General features: G+C 29.3%; 1 protein-coding gene across 2 annotated transcripts in view; it reads left to right on the plus strand.

The window, feature by feature from the left end:
* The window catches only part of LOC134711446 (glutamate receptor ionotropic, kainate glr-3-like), a 96,387-nt gene that overhangs the window by 42,330 nt on the left and 35,437 nt on the right, over window positions 1–18,620 (plus strand). Inside the window, exons 1-2 of one of the 2 annotated variants that reach the window (XM_063572040.1) lie at window positions 7,455–7,547; window positions 16,643–16,792. Coding sequence is in view for 1 of the 2 variants with exons in the window: in XM_063572039.1 (XP_063428109.1) it covers window positions 16,643–16,792 (150 nt within the window). In the remaining variant the exon portion in view is untranslated. Of the gene's footprint in view, window positions 1–7,454; window positions 7,548–16,642; window positions 16,793–18,620 lie in introns of those variants that run through there. The other variant, XM_063572039.1, reaches the window with a different exon arrangement.

Genomic DNA, 18,620 nt, shown 5'->3' on the forward strand with positions numbered 1-18,620 from the left:
TGATAACTATCAATAAGCAGTTTATTTCACTAGAATTAAATAAATTATGAAATCGAGTACTTGCATTGATGTATAATTTTTAATTAATACACCGAAAAATAAGATTACACATTTTCCAAAGCAACAAAGATGCAACAAGATGCAGGGAACATTATGAAGCAGTGACACGTTCATCGGAAATTACCAAGACCTTGTTTATACATATTCCGTATCAACTATACAAATAATACTCGATTGTCTTGAAGTAAAGATTCTGCGTATATCATCTCAATACGTGATACAGTGTTCTTTTATTTGTCTTTATCATATATTTAGTACAAAATACAGCTATTTTGTATATCTAATAAAGGTTCTTTTTTCCAGTCTGTATCACCTACCCTGTATCGCATACCCCGTATCGCATGGCTAAACCCGCATCGCATACCCCGTATCGCATGGTAAAACCCGTATCGCATACCTTTCTTTTTTACCTAAAGTCAGTTTTTTGGTTATTTTTTGGCTTAAGAATTTTTTTTCTAAAAATAGGTTATTTTTGGAATTACGTCATTGTTTGGTATGTCACGTCACGTACATCAAGTTTTCATATTGTATGTGACGTCACGAACATCAAGTTTTTTACAACATATTTTTTGGCACACTCAATGCAACTATAAAAAATACAAAACACTTAGATATATACAACAATAAACAAAATATTTTCAAAACAACAGATTGTAAGGTAACCTAGGTGCTTCGTATAAATAATTGAGCAGTTATTTTAAAGCTTTGAAACAAGACAAACGCAGAACTGAAGGTAACCAAGTGCTATGGATCAGAAAACAGTTTATTTACTATAATACTCTTCTGTTGAAATATATGATAAAGCGTATAATACATGGCAAAATCCGTATCACATGCCGTATCACCCTCGACCAATATCATCCCTCGGGCCTAAAGCCCTCGGGCTGATATTGATGTCTCGGGATGATACGACATATGATACGGATTTTGCCATGTATTATTCTCTATTTATTAAGTTTACTTTTACTCTTCGGTCTGCTTTTGGTATCATCCATTTGATGTGGCTCTGTACTTATGAATCCCGTCATTGTGTTGCTTGCATTATCTTTCCTATTTGCTTTGTCCGTGTGCCTTTTTTGTTTCTTTGAAAAATATTACTTTGCTATGTACTGAAACATCCCACTATTGTGTAATTGTTCTTTTATAATTTTTGTATTCTGGTCCTTTATAGTTGTTAATGATTTGCCTATATACTCTTTTGTGTTTCTTTTACACACGATGAAGTGGCTATCTTTTTTTAAAGCAAAAAAATGAAACGGTTAAGTTATCAAATGGGTCTCTGATCGTTTGGAGGTCGGTTCAATACTTTTTGTATGATCTGCACTAAAATTATCTAGTCAAAAATAATACTGCTACAAAATAAGCACGGAATTGACACATTTTGTTTTGTTCTTTATTACAATTTTGTTCCCAAAAAAAGTTATGAAAAAAACTTGTCAAAACAGATGCAATTTAGTACCTTTAGTTATTCTTTAATACTTCTACACTGTGAACTCCTGACCGTTCAACATTTGCCATTTAAACTATTTTTCTAATTAGAATTGATCTGTGTTTCAATTATTTATGAAACATGATTGATGTAAATTTCGATGTTATTTAAGTTTATAGACTAGGTTTCAGGTCAGTTGTGGGACATTGATGATCATGCTAAATATAACGTTTTCAATACTTAATGTGTGTTTAATTGTTGTTCAACAGTCTACGTAGGAACTAGATCCATTACGTAAACAAATCAGTAGCAGTAATAAAAAAAACATCAACACTTACAAAGGACACAAGTTCGTCTGTTAGATGTAATTAAGTATAGGTTTCTGATATATTATTGAATCATTACTAAATGTATCAATTCAATATATATTTCAGTTTTTGTTATTGGTGTATCAAAAACATTGAAGTACGAATATAATTTCATAAATTTGAAACGTTTAAAATTATTACATACCAATATAAAGAACCGTTCATTATTTTTGAAAATGTATGTAAATAAAAGTCGAATTATTTATCTCCTCTTCATGATAGATTGAATGGGAAATTAACCAGATTTATATAATAATAATCACAAAGAAGGACTAGCAAGCAATTTTCAATTGTAGCTTATTTAACGTTAATGCAATTTCCGATATAAACGAATGTTACTTTATACAAATATAAGGACTTAGTCAGCTAAATCTACAAATTAGTTATTATAATTTTTTATTAGAATAGATTAGAATGCTATATAAAAACAGAAATCAGTAAACACATTATTGGTCAACTCCTGAGTAGTACATACAAGTGGTTCGTTATTTCATAACTTCCTTCGTAATTGTGTTCATTTCATATGTTACAGTATTAAACATGATATATTTTTATGGAAAATTATGAAAAGTAATACATTATTTTCAGGTAAACGTTTAAAAAAATCCATGTTCATTGATTCCCGATCATTGTCTTAAATGGACAAGGGCAATGTTTTTCTTTAAATACATCATTAAAAATAGCTTACAACTAGTCGATAGAGTAATTTAATAGATCTTACAAATTCTTATTGCAAACGATTGTTTTTTTTATATAGACTCGCTTTTACTAGAGTACAATTCATAAAGTATAATGCATATTATAAGGTAAGAAAAATCAATCAAGCTTAAATGTATTGTAAAATTATGTTATTTGCAATTTCTTCAAAACATTAGGTTGTTTTTTAATTGCTAGTACATGTCGTCATAGGCTTATCTGCTATTTTCTATAATAGGTCATGGAGTCCAAAGCATAAAGTATTACCTTTGATTTGATCCTTGTGTATAAATCTAAGGTTAATCACGAAAACATTATATACTTTTGTAATTTTAAAATAGTTCAGCCACTTAGACCTACATGAATATGCATTATTGCAGACATTTGTTCATCGATTGAAAGTTTTATAAGATTTTTTAGAAGTCTCCAATGCCTTAAAGTGTTCAATCCGGATACAAATTGAATTGTCTCCCTTTTATACAATTTGAGTAGTAAACCCGAAACTTCGGATCACAATAGGATCCTTAATTCAATTTTTGTAAATAATCGATGGACACTGATATGACCCCAAAAGACAAACATACCTCCAAATGAATATAAAGTTTTCTGTATGAAGAATATGATAAGGCCGTTAGTTTTCTCGTTGAATTGTTTTAAATTGTCTTAATGGGGCCTTTTATAGCTGACTATGTGGTATGGGCTTTGCTCATTGATGAAGGCCGTACGGTGATCTATAGTTGTTATGGTCTTTTGTGGATAGTTGTCTCATTGGCAATCATACCACATCTTCTTTTTAATATAAGCTAAGTTCTTCATTGTGATGAATAATTACATTTGTATTCTTTTTTAAAATAATATCGATGAGACCATAGGTGGCATGCTGCAAGAAAAATTTCTGTCAAAATCCAACGTACATCGTTTTCCATCTGGCAGTCAAAATACCTTGCTTTTCATCCCATTCGATCAATCTATTGAATTCATATGCTGGAATAATTTCCCTTTGGACGTTACTAAGTTATTCAAACAATCTAAAAATAGTCGAAGAAAATGATAAACCAATTTGTGACAAGAAACTAAGAATCATTATATCATACGTTACATTTGTCTGAAATGGAAACACTGGTCTCTTAATGCTATAATTCATGAAAATATGTGTTAGGAATATCACAGTTCTTATCCATTCGAATGATGTGTTTTAGCTTTTGATTTTGTCAATTGCTGGGGACTTTTCTTTTAGGATTTTTCTTGAAGTTCTGTATTTTTGTGAGTTTACTTTTTGTTTATATATTTAAAACTAACGTATCTTATGTTTATAACGTAATATAAAATGAGTCTAGTCAAAGAAAAAGCTTTACATTTTTTCCTTCTGATTAAAAAGATATCCTTTCCTGTATTTTTATCATAATTGTGTGACAACAATATAGCGTCTAAAAGTTATACAATATTTGCATCATGCAATTCAACTGTTTTAATAATGATCAAAATCGATGTGCTAGGCTATTGTTTAGAAGATTTACTCAGGTGTTTGCATCATCAAATTCCATTTGGGATTTGTTTATTTATTTCTAAAATGAATTATGAAAGCAATCATCTAAATTATTCAAAAAAACTAATGTAAAAGAAATAAATGTCATTGGATAATTATAGAGATTTTAATTTCAATGAGTAATACAACAACTATATTTGCAAAAGAAACAACGAACCTGCAATAATGAAAAAATGTACTTTGTAAGGATACATACATGTATCAATGAACAGTGGCTGATTGCACCTTTTTTGTTTTTGTTTGTTTTTGTTTTAACATAACATTAAATTACAACTCTAACTGTTTTACTGCTTCAGAAAGTGTCCTTCATGTAATCAGACAAATGCGTTTTTCACACATATAAAAACTATGAACGATAAGAATAAGAAAGGCCAGCTAAATATTCTAACCAAAGACTAACTCATACAAATTTATTGAAGACATAAATCAAAATGAACCATTTATCAACGAAATAACCAAAAACAAAGAAATCAAAACAAGAACAAAACAACCATGCGCAAAACTGCTAGTGATTAAAATAAAAACTCCATAAAAAGGCAAAGGAAATGTATCTAAATTAAAAGCAATCTTTGATGCTATTTGATAAAGTTGTTGACATCTTTTAATACTATTAACATCAATCAGACAAGGCTCATTTAAAATTTATTATTTGGAGCCTCGATTATAAATAATTCAATACAATACAGTACAAATAGTTCATGTACTGTTCACCGTTTATATAAAACCATAACACCCATATGAATATGTTAACTAGTATAAAATATCATAATAAATTTCTAAAATGAATAATGAGAGACGAAATTAGAAAAAAAGTAATAAATTTCAATATAAATTGGTCCATGTTTATTGCATTTGTCTGCTTTGTTGCTTCATATCATAATAAAATGTGACTGCAGTAATAATAACAAGTAAAATCTCAAACATACTGAACTCGAAGGAAAATTCAAAAAGCAAAGTTCCTAATCAAATGGCAAATTTAAAAGCTAAAAAAACACCAAACGAATGGACTTCAACTCTCATATTTCTGACTTGATACAGATATTTCTTAAGTAGAAAATTGTGTATTCAAACTGGTTTTATAGCTCGCAAAACCTAAGTAACTTTTGGAAACTCAAAATCCAAGGATATATTCAAACTTATCAGTCAAATACGTACTGTCAATTGCATTGCAAACAACGACTAATGACTACGACGGATCAAAGCAGAGAACAATTAAACAAATTTACGGGAGTTCGCTTCTCAGTTTCAAAATAATTATCTTTTCAAAATACTTGTTTATATTGATAGGGGATTGATAAAGAAAACAAAAGAGCAGAATAGATATAAAGGTCAATGTGCTTGTTTTCCAATTAATTATTATCTTGGTACCTTTTATAAATTTTAGTCATTGAATTTTAGGCGGGATTTTTTTTTATGTCTTGACTTTTTCATAGCTTTATTATTGCCAAGTTTAAGTTCTCAAAAACTATTAAAAAATAATTAAAATGTTATAAGACAAATGGAGGTTAATGGGCAAATTTTATAAGGCATTTAAATGGATAAAACCAGAGGATACCAAAAATCTGACAAAAATTCCAAACCATGACAAGCGAACATCCTATTTGATAAAACAATACGTTCATTTAAAAAAAAACAATTTTGACTGCTTTGCTTGTAAGCAAGCCATGTTGAGCAGACAATCAAACTATTTAATAAGTGGAGGGCAATACCTAAACGTGATACAAATCAGTCTTGTGCACTTGAAAACTTGGTTGTTGAACATACTTGGCCTTCGGTTTAACAGACGACAGGGGGTAATTCAAAAAGAGCACCTTATTTTCTAAAATTGTATAAAACACTTGTTTTGTCGACGTTTACCTTCTGTTTACTTCAGTCGCCGACGTCTACATTTTTCAACATTGTTAAGTGCTAGTCTTTGTAAGAATCAGGCAATTAAGGTAAAAATCAAAACATGATCAGAAAAAAACCGCCGAGCTAATCATTCTATTTAATACTAACCATCATCCTGAGTTAAAAATTATTAGTCTTTCGTTTGTGTGTGTCTGGTAGTATCAAATAACTCGGTTAGAATATTGGTTAGAGTGATAACAAATCACAGAGTTATCTCCCCTTATTTGTTAATTTCTAGTGCATTTCAACCAAACTGTATCTTCTATTACCAAAACAGAAAAAAGAAATGAATGTTATTTGTGTGCATAACTGCTTATTATGAACTGAAATCAATGTCAAATTGGGTGGGGTTTTTTGGTCATGTTTTCATCACTGCCTGATTCTTAGGCAGACTGGCATTTAAAATAATTATATAATAGGATCTGCGTTTCAAAGCCTTGTGTAGTTTAATTATGGATAGAAGCAGAATAAAAAGTGTTTCGATCTAAATCTAGCAGTCAGCATGTCTTGCCATCAAGTTTAACTGCTGTACTGGTCATGGAAACACTATTATGTACCACATCTTACGTTATTACATATTATCACGAACTTTAACTATCAGACAACTCAAATTATGTACAAAAAACTGTCATAGAATTTTATGTTATTCCACAATAATTGCAGTATGTTTTAACAAACATTGATTTTGCAATAAAAAGTAGTTAACTTTTAAACATATTATTCTTGTCCGTGTTTTAAATGCTGGAAGTCCCTGTTAGAGTCGGGTTGCTTAGTCTTTTGTTTTTTTATGTTGTGTCTTCTATACTATTATTTGTCTGTTTGTCTTTTTATTTTTAGCCATGGCGTTGTCAGTTTATTTTTAATAAATGAGTTTGACTGTCCTCTGGTATTTTGGTCCCTCTTTTCAACGATAATAATATATATACTGAAAAGTGTCATACCTTTAGAGGGTTTTAATTCATGTTATAATAAGTGATCGTTTGAGTCACCTTTTCCCCTTAAAAAAAAACCCTATATTTTTTTTGGGCGAAACCTAAAATATATCACTAATTATAAGCATATCCGTCAATGTCAATTGATTTACCTTTGAAAATAAATATTTAAATGAAATGATTATACACAATACAACAATTCCGCCTTATTGGTTGTGTACCACTTCCAAACATTGAGTGTATAGCTTATTTGTTTTAGAACTGATAGTATATTTGCTGAACAGCAACTTTTGTACGAAGAACAGTATGGATTCCAATAAAATCGAAGCGATATCATAAACAATTTTAACATTTCAAGAAATTAACATCGCAACATTAGTTGATATTCTTATTAATGAGTATTATGCATTCCTGCAGATCTACTGGTTTTCTGTTAAAATCCTAAGTGAGGTTATAAGGAAACTAAATCTTACATTAACAAGGTTTTGCGGTTACCATAACACATTGATTTACTGATACGATGCATGTGCGTTTTAACACAGACAGGTCATTTTAGTTCTATACCATTTGTTTTAATGTCGGATATATTTGTTAATTGAAGTGGACATACCTTCGTGATTTATTAGGTAAAGTATTGTATTTCTGAAACAGCTGAAGTTCATATATTAAATTGGTTAATTTTTTTTATATGAAAAAAAGTTGGTAATCGAGTGTTTTCTTTCAATCACCAGGTCAAAATCAGAAACATTGATGACATCTGGTGTTAATTGCACATTAAAAAAAAACCAATTGATATATTTAAAAGATTTTTGAAGAGTGTTATACTCTAAAAAATAAAACCGAACCAAAGTGTTATATCGGACTATGCGCTAATGATGAGGACAAATACAAAATAATATCACTAATATATATGCATAAACATAAGGTATGATTTTGGAAAACAAAGTTGTTTGAGGACCTAGGATTCAAAATGAATTGATTTGCACAATAAAGGTAATACTTTGCATGATTACTGACAATTCAAGTCTGAATTAGTTTTTGAATGTTCTCGGTATCTATTTATAGATGAATACATACTTTCAAAAGGCTTAATAGAGTAGCAATGTTCAGCTAACTTTTGTACATACAAAATTTGTGTTTATGTCGTGAAATACAGAGTAAAGTCATAAAAATACTTAACTCCGAGGAAATAGGACCTTATGTATGTATTATGTGAAAATGGAAACACTGGTTTCTTAATCCTATAATTCATGTAAATATGTGTTAGAAATATAGCTGAAATTGTCCATTAGTTTGATGTGTTTGGGCTTTAAATTTATTCATTTGATTGGTGACTTTCCTTTTAGAATATTTCTTAGAGTTCAGTATTTTTGTGATTTTTCTTTTTGTTTAAATCTTTAAAACTAACGTATCTTATGGCTATATAATAATATACATAAAAGGAGTTTAGTCAAAGATGGAGCTTAACATTTGTGCATTATTTTCTTCTGATTAAAAACATATCCTTTCCTGTATTTTTATCATAATTGTGTGACAACAATATTGCGTCTAAAGGTTATACAATATTTTGCATAATGCAATTGAACCGTTTTATTAATGATAAATCGATGTTTAAGGCAATTGTATAGAAGATTTACGTAAGTGTTTGCAACACCAAACTCCATTTTAAAGTTGTTCATTTATTTCTAAAATGAATTATGAAAGCAATCGACTAAATTATTCAAAGGAATGAATGTAAAAGAAATAAATAAGGTAGGATAAGTATAGAAAAGAGTTAAATTTCATTGAGTAATACAACAACTATATTTGCAAAAGAAATACTGACCTGATATGACCTGAGGTCCATAAACAAATTACAACAACGACAGCTTTAAAAGATAATAAAAAAGGAACTTTTCAAGGATACAAGTGGTTGATTGCACCTTTTTATTATTTGTTTTTGTTTTAACATAAATATTAAACTACAACTCTAACTGAAAAAATATCGTGTTCTATTGCTTCAGAAAGTGTCCTTCTTGTAATCAATCAAATTTATTTTTGCACAGATGATAGATATTAACAATAAGAATAAGAAAGACCAGCTTAATATTATTACCAACCACTAACTCTTTAAAATCAAGTAAGTTAAAACAAATCAATGGAAGACATATATAAATATGAACCGTATACCAACAAAATAATAATAACAAAAAGTCAAAACAAAAGCAACACAACCATGAGCAAAACTGCTAGTAATTAAAATGAAAACTCCATAAAAAAGCAATCAGTCAAAACTCATCTCAAATTTATCATTTGGAGCCTTGAGTATAAGTGATACTATACAATACAGTACAAATAGGTAATATACATCTTATCGTTTCGCAACAAATCATAACATTATTCATGAATACATAATAAAATAGTATAAAATATCAATTTGATTATAATTTTTTTTTAAATTATGAGAGATTAAGTTAGAAAAAAACCATTATTATCACTATACCTGGGACATTTGTATTGCATTTGTCTGCTTTGTTGCTTCATAGCGTAATATAATTTGACTGCTGTAACGATAACAAGTGAAATTTCAAAAAAATTGGAACTGATAGGAAAATATTAAAAAGGAAAGTTCCTAAACAAATGACAAATAAAAAAGCTAAAAAAAATCAAACTAATAGATAACAAGTGTCATATTCATGACTTGGTTCAGCCATTTTCTTATGTTTCCTAAATGTCATTGCATACAACGACTTATAAATATGACAGATAAAAGCAGATAACAATTACAAAATTTTAAATCTGATAATGAAATAAGTTAATCTTAAATAAGACATTTTGACTGCTTTGCTTGTTAGCTGGGCATAAGTTGAGCAGACAAACTAATTTTTTATAAGTAGATGACCATTCCTAAAATTTATAAAAAATAGTCTTGTGCACTTGATAACTTGTTTGTTGAAGATACTTGGTCTTTAGTTTAATTGATGACAGAGGATAAATGAGAGCAGGCCGAATAAACTAAAACTGTGTTTAACACTCATTTTGTCGACATTTCCTCCATCGAAAGTGAACTTCAGTCATTTTACATGTCAAACTTAAACCTTATCAACAGTTATAAAACAGTTGAAGGACCAAACCTGTGGTTTTGAAACAAACACTTTGTATAGTGACGGATAAAAGCAGTAAAAAAGTGTTACAATTTAAATTTTAAGCAGTCAGAATGTCTTGTCATCAAGTTAACTTGCTGTGCAAGTTAGTAAAACACCGATCTCTGCTCACATCTTTCGATATTATGTATTATCACGAACTTTTTCATCTAGACAACTCAAATTATAAACTACTGTAGAATTTAATGTTATCCCACAATGATAACAGCATGTTTGAACAAACATTGATTTTGCAAAAATATAGAAGTTCACATTTAAACACATTATTCTAAATCGTGTTTTAAATGTTGAACGTCCTCTGTGGGGTTCGTGTCGCTTAGTCTTTTGTTTTCTATGTTATGTCTTCTGTACTGTTCTCTGTCTATTTGTCTTTTTATTTTTAGCCATGGCGTTGTTAGTTTATTTCAATCTATGATTTTTACTGTCCCTCTGGTATCTTTCGTCCCTCTATTCCAATAATAATACTTTCTACACTGAAAAGTGTCATACTTTTGGATTTTTTTTTAATTCATGTTATCATGATTGATTGTTGGAGTTACCTTTTCCCATAAAAAACACTATATATTTTTTGGGCGAAACTTAAAGTTTAATTATGAGCATATCCGTCAATTTCAATTGATTTTACCTTTAAAAATAAATATTTAAATGAAATGATTATACACAATACAACAATTCCGCCTTATTGGTTGTGTACCACTTCCAAACATTGAGTGTATAGCTTATTTGTTTTAGAACTGATAGTATATTTGCTGAACAGCAACTTTTGTACGAAGAAGAGTATTGATTCAAATAAAATCGAAGCGATACCATAAACAATTTTAACATTTCAAGAAATTGACATCGCAACATCAGATGATATTCGTATTTATAAGTATTATGCATTCCTGGAGGTATACTAGTTTTTGTAAAAATACTTAGTAATGTTTTGGAGCTTGTAATTCAGTGGTTGTCGTTTGTTTATGTGTTACATATTTGTTTTTCGTTCATTTTTGTTACATAAATCAGGCCGTTAGTTTTTTCGTTTGAATTGTTTTACATTGTCTAATCGGGCCTTTTTATAGCTGACTATGAGGTATGGGCTTTGCTCATTGTTGAAGGCCGTACGATGACCTATAGTTGTTAATGTCTGAGCCATTTTCGTTTTTGTGGATAGGTGTCTCATTGGCAATCATACCACATCTTTTTTTTTTATATATTATAAGGAAAAAATAAATCAATCTTACATTTAAAAGGTTTTGCGGTTATCATGACAAATTGATTGACTGATACGATGTATGTGTGTTTTAACACAGTCAGACAGTTCATATTAGTTTTATACCATTTGTTTTAATTTCGGATTTATTTCTTAATTAAAGTGGACATATCTTCATGATTTATTAGGTAAAGTATTGTATTTCAGAAACAGCCGAAGTCAATATATTATTTGATTTTTTTTTATATGAAAACAAGTTGGTAATCGAGTATTTTCTTTCACTCACCAGGTCAAAATCAGAAAAATCGATGATATCTGGTGTTAATTGCACATTAAAAATGCAATTGATATATTTGAAAAAAAATTGAAGAGTGTTATACTCTAAAAAAACCCAATCAAAGTGTTATATTAGACTATGCGCTTATGATGAGGACAAATACAAAATAATATCACAAATTTATATACATAAACATAAGGTATGATTTTGGAAAACAAAGTTGTTTGAGGACCTTGGGATTCAAAATATGTTGATTTGAACAATAAAGGTAGTACTTTGAATTCTTACTGACAATTCAAGTCTGAATTAGTTTTTGAATGTTCTAGGTATCTATTTATAGGTGAATACATACTTGCAAAAGGCTTAATAGAGTAGCAATGTTCAGCTTACTTTTGTACATACAAAATTTGTGTTTATGTCGTGAAATACAGAGTAAAATCATAAAAATACTGAACTCCAAAGAAATAGGATCTTACATATGTATTATTTTAAGTTTTAGTACATATTGAAATGTTTCGGTTTTTGTTTGTTCATGTATGATTTTGTGTCATGAATGCATGGATAAACTATATCCTTTGTTTTCTGATAATTGTTGTTTAATAATAACAATAACGAGCTAAGTCATGGATCAGTACTTAAACAGTAGATTATTATTAAATGTTTACTTGTATATGAAAATATTTTGTATTTTGACCTGACTATGCTTTGGCAACCAGCTATCCTTTAAACACAATTCTTACGAATTAAACATTCTCGTAAGACACAAACTTTAAATTATAACTTATGAACAACAATTATCGTAATTATGAAAATATGAAATGAACCGCAATTTCAGTTGTAGTCACTCCACCTTTATATGATAATTATTAGGGGCTTTCCGTTGAGTTTGTTCTTAGGAGTACTGTATTTTTGTAATTGTACTATTGTAAAAAATGTCCAGGAAAGTTTTGGAGTTTCTTTTTTATGGATTTAACATTTACCTTCTGGTGCCTCCAGCCATTACACATATAGGTGTTCGATTACAATACGAATTCTTAACTATGTACAATTGTTGTTTATATGAATCCATATATAACATAAATATTTATTTGAAATTTTATAATTGGTAAATGTGTTTGATGGTTTCGACAAATCAAAGAAATCATCTCCCAAGCAGTATTGATGACATCAAGTTTTTGTTATATAAACAATCAGTTATATATAATTAATATGCAGAAAAAGCATATGTAATTAAAACGAAGTAATAAGCTGTATTTCTCATATATCACCGCAATAAACGATTTTACCTTTAAATAAAATATTGGATTTCAGAAAATAATGTTGTTTTCTTTCTTTCAAACTAAAATAAGAAAATTGATACAATCTACATCCCCGCAAAGCAAAACTGTTTGGTAAACCATTTAACCTTTGCCGTTATGTCTTTAAGCAAAATAAAAGCTATATCACGAATTATAATTTTCCCCTAAAAACTTGGTATTATTTTACTATCTGGCTGTTTACCGTGCATAATCTATACCAAATCTGTCAATTTTGAACAACATCTAGCGTGAAAATAAGCCCATTGACCAATTTTTTTTATTATTTAAAAAAAAAGCATTTTATAAACTAAATTTTGGCAAATTAAGAAAAAAATATATGGACTAATTTAAACACACTATCTACCTTGAGACCGCATAGTTCTAAATTCATCGAACATGTATCAAGCAGAACTATTTCCAATTATTATCACTGTTAGTAAAGTATCATGATATAAAATATTTCACACAGATGTTATAATCAAGGTTAATACACTCTGAAATGTGTCTAGCCTTTGATGCACCTGACTAAGAGACATAATCATACTAAAATAATAGCCAACAACATGACAAGAATAATAAAAAAAGTTTAATATCAAACATTTACTGTCCTACGAGGGAGAGATTTATAGCATATGAAAACACGAACAAATTAAAAATTGTAGAAAATCTGGCAGATACTAAGATCAATCGCAATGTTTGAAATGTCAAATTTTAAATAACAGATTTTTGATTATTGAAACATTTTTAATTTTATTTTCAAAGAAAAGAGTAGTTAACAAAAAAATCTTCTAACATCATGAAAATGACCTAAAGAGAATCTCTGACATAGTTGTTACGAAAGTATTCGACAGCTTAAAGTAAGAATTTGAATTTAATGATAAAAATATCAATCTGTGACACATTAAAATTTTAAATAAATATCTGATACCAGGAATGTTTTTTTTAAGATTCAAGCTTAAAACAAAACTGGATTTGCATCGATAAACTGGTAAAATAATTTGTCTCTAGCTCTGGGTTAATGTGGGTTTTATGGTTTGAAGACGAGGAGGGTCAAATTCAATCAACAGAAAAGGAAACTTATAATATATATATTAAATTTGAAGATATTCTATTTTTGTAATTAAAGAGTTTAACAAATTGTAAATTTTTTGATCGATTATTCAATACATAAACTGAGCTACAGAATTGTTTTATGAATGTTGTTAAGAAGCTTTTTTCAAAATCTTATATTCCTATCCCCTTCTATTTAACTGTAAGTGCATATCCGGTCTTCAATATCACTATTGTCTATTAAATGTTATCTTGCTGCTGCAAATGGTTTCGTTCAAGATTACGAATTCGGTCAAAAAAATCCTGGTCAGTAAAAGCCGTTTATGGTGGTCAGTTTTTTTAATGAAATTTTGTATATATAATATTACTTTAGATTATTTATTGAAACTACATTATGAATCATTATTTATTCATTTTGTTTCAAATTTGTTAGCAGTGCGGTAATTTTCATCAAATATTTTTTTTTTAAAATGGTTTAATTCGAAACCTAAAAGAGAATAGTTGATATGTGCAATTATATAAATCACGCATCACAGTACTTGTTTTTTTGAAATAAACATAAAACAAATATTCGTGCATAATAATAATAAATCAAAGTGTTTTTTCTCTCTTAATGACGCAAGGAAAAATAGTAATTAACGTACATACAGTAGAACAGATAGTCTATTTTGATAACAAATAACATATAACAATGATCAATAACAATTTAAAAAGTATATGGATGAATAAGCAATTAGCTTAATTTCAGTATGTTTTGAATTTCTGTCATTTAGTTAACTGAAAATGTTCAACTATTCATTGAAATGTAAGCAAACAGCTATTCTCATTTAACTTGTCCAAAAAGTTAGATATAATTCATAATGAAATTATATTTTATTGATTTAATATAGGATTTTGCTATATTTTTCTATAAATGAACTTTATCTTATACCTAATAGAAAAATGAAATAAAAAAATGGGGTCACCGTTCATTTATCCCTACAATCTGCCTTCGAACAAAGCATACATTTTTGTAAATGTCCTTTTTTTCTGTTGAACTAAAAAGGAGAAATAGCGGTAATGTCGAAATAAAAAAGGAACTAAATTACAGAAATCGCTAAAATTTTACTATTATTTAGTTTATGTACAGCTTATTCAAGAACAACAATAAAAAATAAAGTTCACCGATGAGTAAAAAACGATATTTCAATTTTAATGCAAACAATGGAATTTGTGTACCAAAGGGAGATAATTTGGATCTTTTTGAATGATTTCTACATTTTAAAAATCACATGGAGCCTACACATTGATTTTTTTTGGAAGATTTTTGTACCATAAGATAAAGTAACAACTACTAAAGGTAATAATTTTTTTTTCTTAAAATCTTATTCCCACGTGCCTTATTAACGGTATATATATATATATAAATATATATACAACTCGTCTAAATATCAACCCAACAATGTTAGATCTGAAAATTTGCTTTCGCAAATTTTTGGTTCTTCCCTCGCCGGGATTCGAACCCATGCTACTGTGATATCGTGACACCAAATCGCCTGCACTGCAGCCGTCCCGCTAGACCACACGACCACCTTGGCTCTCATAAAAAGAGCTTTCGGTGGGCATGTGTTACCTTTCCACGCCAGTTTTAATCTAGCGGCATACTACAGTACATGATATATAAGGCATGAAGATATATATATTAGTTAATCCTCTTCAACTTCGTATTTTATTTGGCATTTTTACTTTTTTTTATTCGAGCGTCACGAAAGAATCGTTTGTCGACGAAATGTGCATTTGGGGCAAATACACAATTTCAATCCTGGTATCTATACATAGTTCATTTACAACCACTGGGTCGATCAACTGCTGGTGGAGTTTTTATTCCCCGAGCCAGAAGTCAGCACTTATGTGTTGACATAAATTATCATTGATATGATCACAATTATAAATTAACTGTTTACACAACCGTTAATGTTTTTAGATACTAAGGGGTTTCTCCCTCATAAATTTATTACTTAAGCTGTTTTTGGCAAATCCGTTAGGAATTTTTAGTCCTCTAGTAAAGTCGTTTTTGACAAAACGCGAATCTGGCGTTAATACAAAGTGTCAGTTCTGGTATTTATGTTGAGTTTTTTTACATTGTTTTGGATATTCTGCTTTAAGTCTGTTTTGTTGTTGGGTGTGGTTATTGCTGGCACGTCGTGCGCACAAACATTGTTATATGTAATATGTCGTTTTTCAAATTTTAACTGTCAAACACGAATCAGGAATAAATCTTCTTGCTGTTTATTTTTATTTCTAATGCCTGATTTAAACGAAATTACTTTCAAAATTAGTACTTAGACTTGAACAGTATACAATGATAATATGAAATACCCATTGTGCGAGGTATGACCTCAAGATGTGTATCCAAAATCAGTGAAATAGTTAAGAGGAGCATTAGCTATGTAGAAATTCATGTCATGCTAATATATATTAAGACAAATAATATGTTAACAGCACTATGTAATGATATTTCACCTCTTTTTGAAAACTACAAATTCATCAAATTAAGATACTAAATCCGCATACGGTGTTTTAAATTTGAAAAATAAAAGCTTTAACTAAACAAATTATCCCAAGAGAATGTGCAATCAAGCTACGTTTTAAGATCAATATTCGCAAAGGCTTATCTTTACTGTGTTGAAAACTGTCATATAAAGATAAATATGCAATATAGTTTATTAATGATAATTTCAAAGACAGCAAAAGCTATTAAATTTGAAATTTAATTTTGCAGGAGTAATTTCAAGTATATGTGGCAAGACCAATTCATCTGAGGGTAAAAACACGTCTCTTACATACAAACCAACGACATATGAAGAACTTACAGCTGAAATATTTTGGAAATTTGTCAACGTAACAGAAGAGTTTCAAGTTTTGCTTGCAGGTGAGTCTTTGTTATTTAGAATAACTTGCATTAGGATGGTATGCTTTTAGTTCAATTTTAAATTTGAAGTGTTTGGGAACATCTCATGTGTATATGGCGTTTTGAAGTCAGATGAATGTAACTCAGTAATTGTCGTTTGATCTGTATTTAATGTAGGGATCTCGAAATATAATACAACTTTCGTACATATCTAAATATGGTCATCGGAAAAGACTACTGTGTCGCTTAATTGTCACACTGAAATGGTATGTCTGTTGGGATTGGTCACAAAGTTATGTTTATACAACGGAACTATAAACAACTGTTATTCAAATGGGACATACAGCTATCTGTAAAGCAAGATGTAAACTACCATTTACAAGCCAGGAACACGATTTGCTTGTCACTCGTTCCCTTGGTTGATACCGTTTGAGTCTGTCAGTTTATGTCGATGCCACTACTGGTGGTCGTTTTGTCTCCGAGGGTTTCATCAGCCGAGTTGTCAGCACTTCGGTGTTGACATAAATATAAATTATATGGTATTTTTTTTTAATTTCTTGTTTGAAAAACTAAGGATTTGTTCTTATCCCAGGAATAGATCACATTGTCCGTATTTGGCACAAATTTTTAGAATTTTGGGTCTCAAAGATCATCAAATGTGTTATTGTTTGGCTTAATAACTATTTTTATCTGAGCGTCACTAATGAGTCTTATATAGACGAAACGCGCGTCGGACGTATTGAATCATAATACTGGTACCTTTGATTACTAGTACTATTATGTACTTTGAATTTGTAAATTTGGTAAGTGCTTGGTCTATTTTTAACTACCTGATACTGATTACACGCAGATGTTTTTTAATGTTACTTTAAGTTACTTAAGTTCGGCATTTCTTAAACTGGACTGATCAATCCCAATAAAATTGTTTACAAATGTCGGAGATATACTTTATTGTTTAGTATCTTAATTGATGAATAAAGCTAGACGGAAATGTGCGAGCATACATTTTAAAACTTAGATTAATCGTAATGGAATTTCAAAATAATACTTTCAACTTTTTTCAACTTTATTCGATCATTCAGACACAATACATACGTGCAATAAGAGGAATACAAAATGTATATATATACAAACAATATGTTTACTATTTTAAATAGATATATTGGCGTAATGTACAGAGAACACACGTATATACATATCGCTATTACACATTGAATCTAATTTTGATCAATTATACATAAATTTTCTCGATGGACACACTGTTATGATGTGAGCTCGAGCCAGCCGCGATACCCTGAAAAATTGAGTCAGAACTATTATTCCTTTATAAAATTGTGTTATGCATTATGTAAGTTTTGTTCATATTATTTGAACGATTTAAAATATGTCTATTTATTGCAAAAGTATGAATACTCAAATAATAATCGTCTTTGATATGACAAATATTGCTCTTTTAATTTAGTTGTTTGTTCATATAAGTACGTGTATATCAAATAAAGATCGTATTGTATCTTAAAATCAATAACAAAAATATATGGAAGAAGATTTCATATCGTATTCTACAAAGAATACAAGATATTATAATATTCCCTCGTTAGAGATAATATTCTTTAGACATCAAATTACACGAACGATGTTATTGCTTTACACACTTCAAAGACAATATATCTAATTTATCAAAGGTTTGATTAGGTCTTTTCAAATTTCACAGGGAGAGAGATTTCATTACTAATAGGAAATGTTTTTTAAATTATTTTTAAGAAAAATCGATAAGGGCATTTATCAACGACCACATCTAGATTTCAGGTATATTCTGTTGTAGTCTGTTTAAGATTGATCATTGAGCTTC

Source organism: Mytilus trossulus, chromosome 3 (assembly GCF_036588685.1).
Source record: "Mytilus trossulus isolate FHL-02 chromosome 3, PNRI_Mtr1.1.1.hap1, whole genome shotgun sequence".
NCBI lineage: Eukaryota > Metazoa > Mollusca > Bivalvia > Mytilida > Mytilidae > Mytilus > Mytilus trossulus.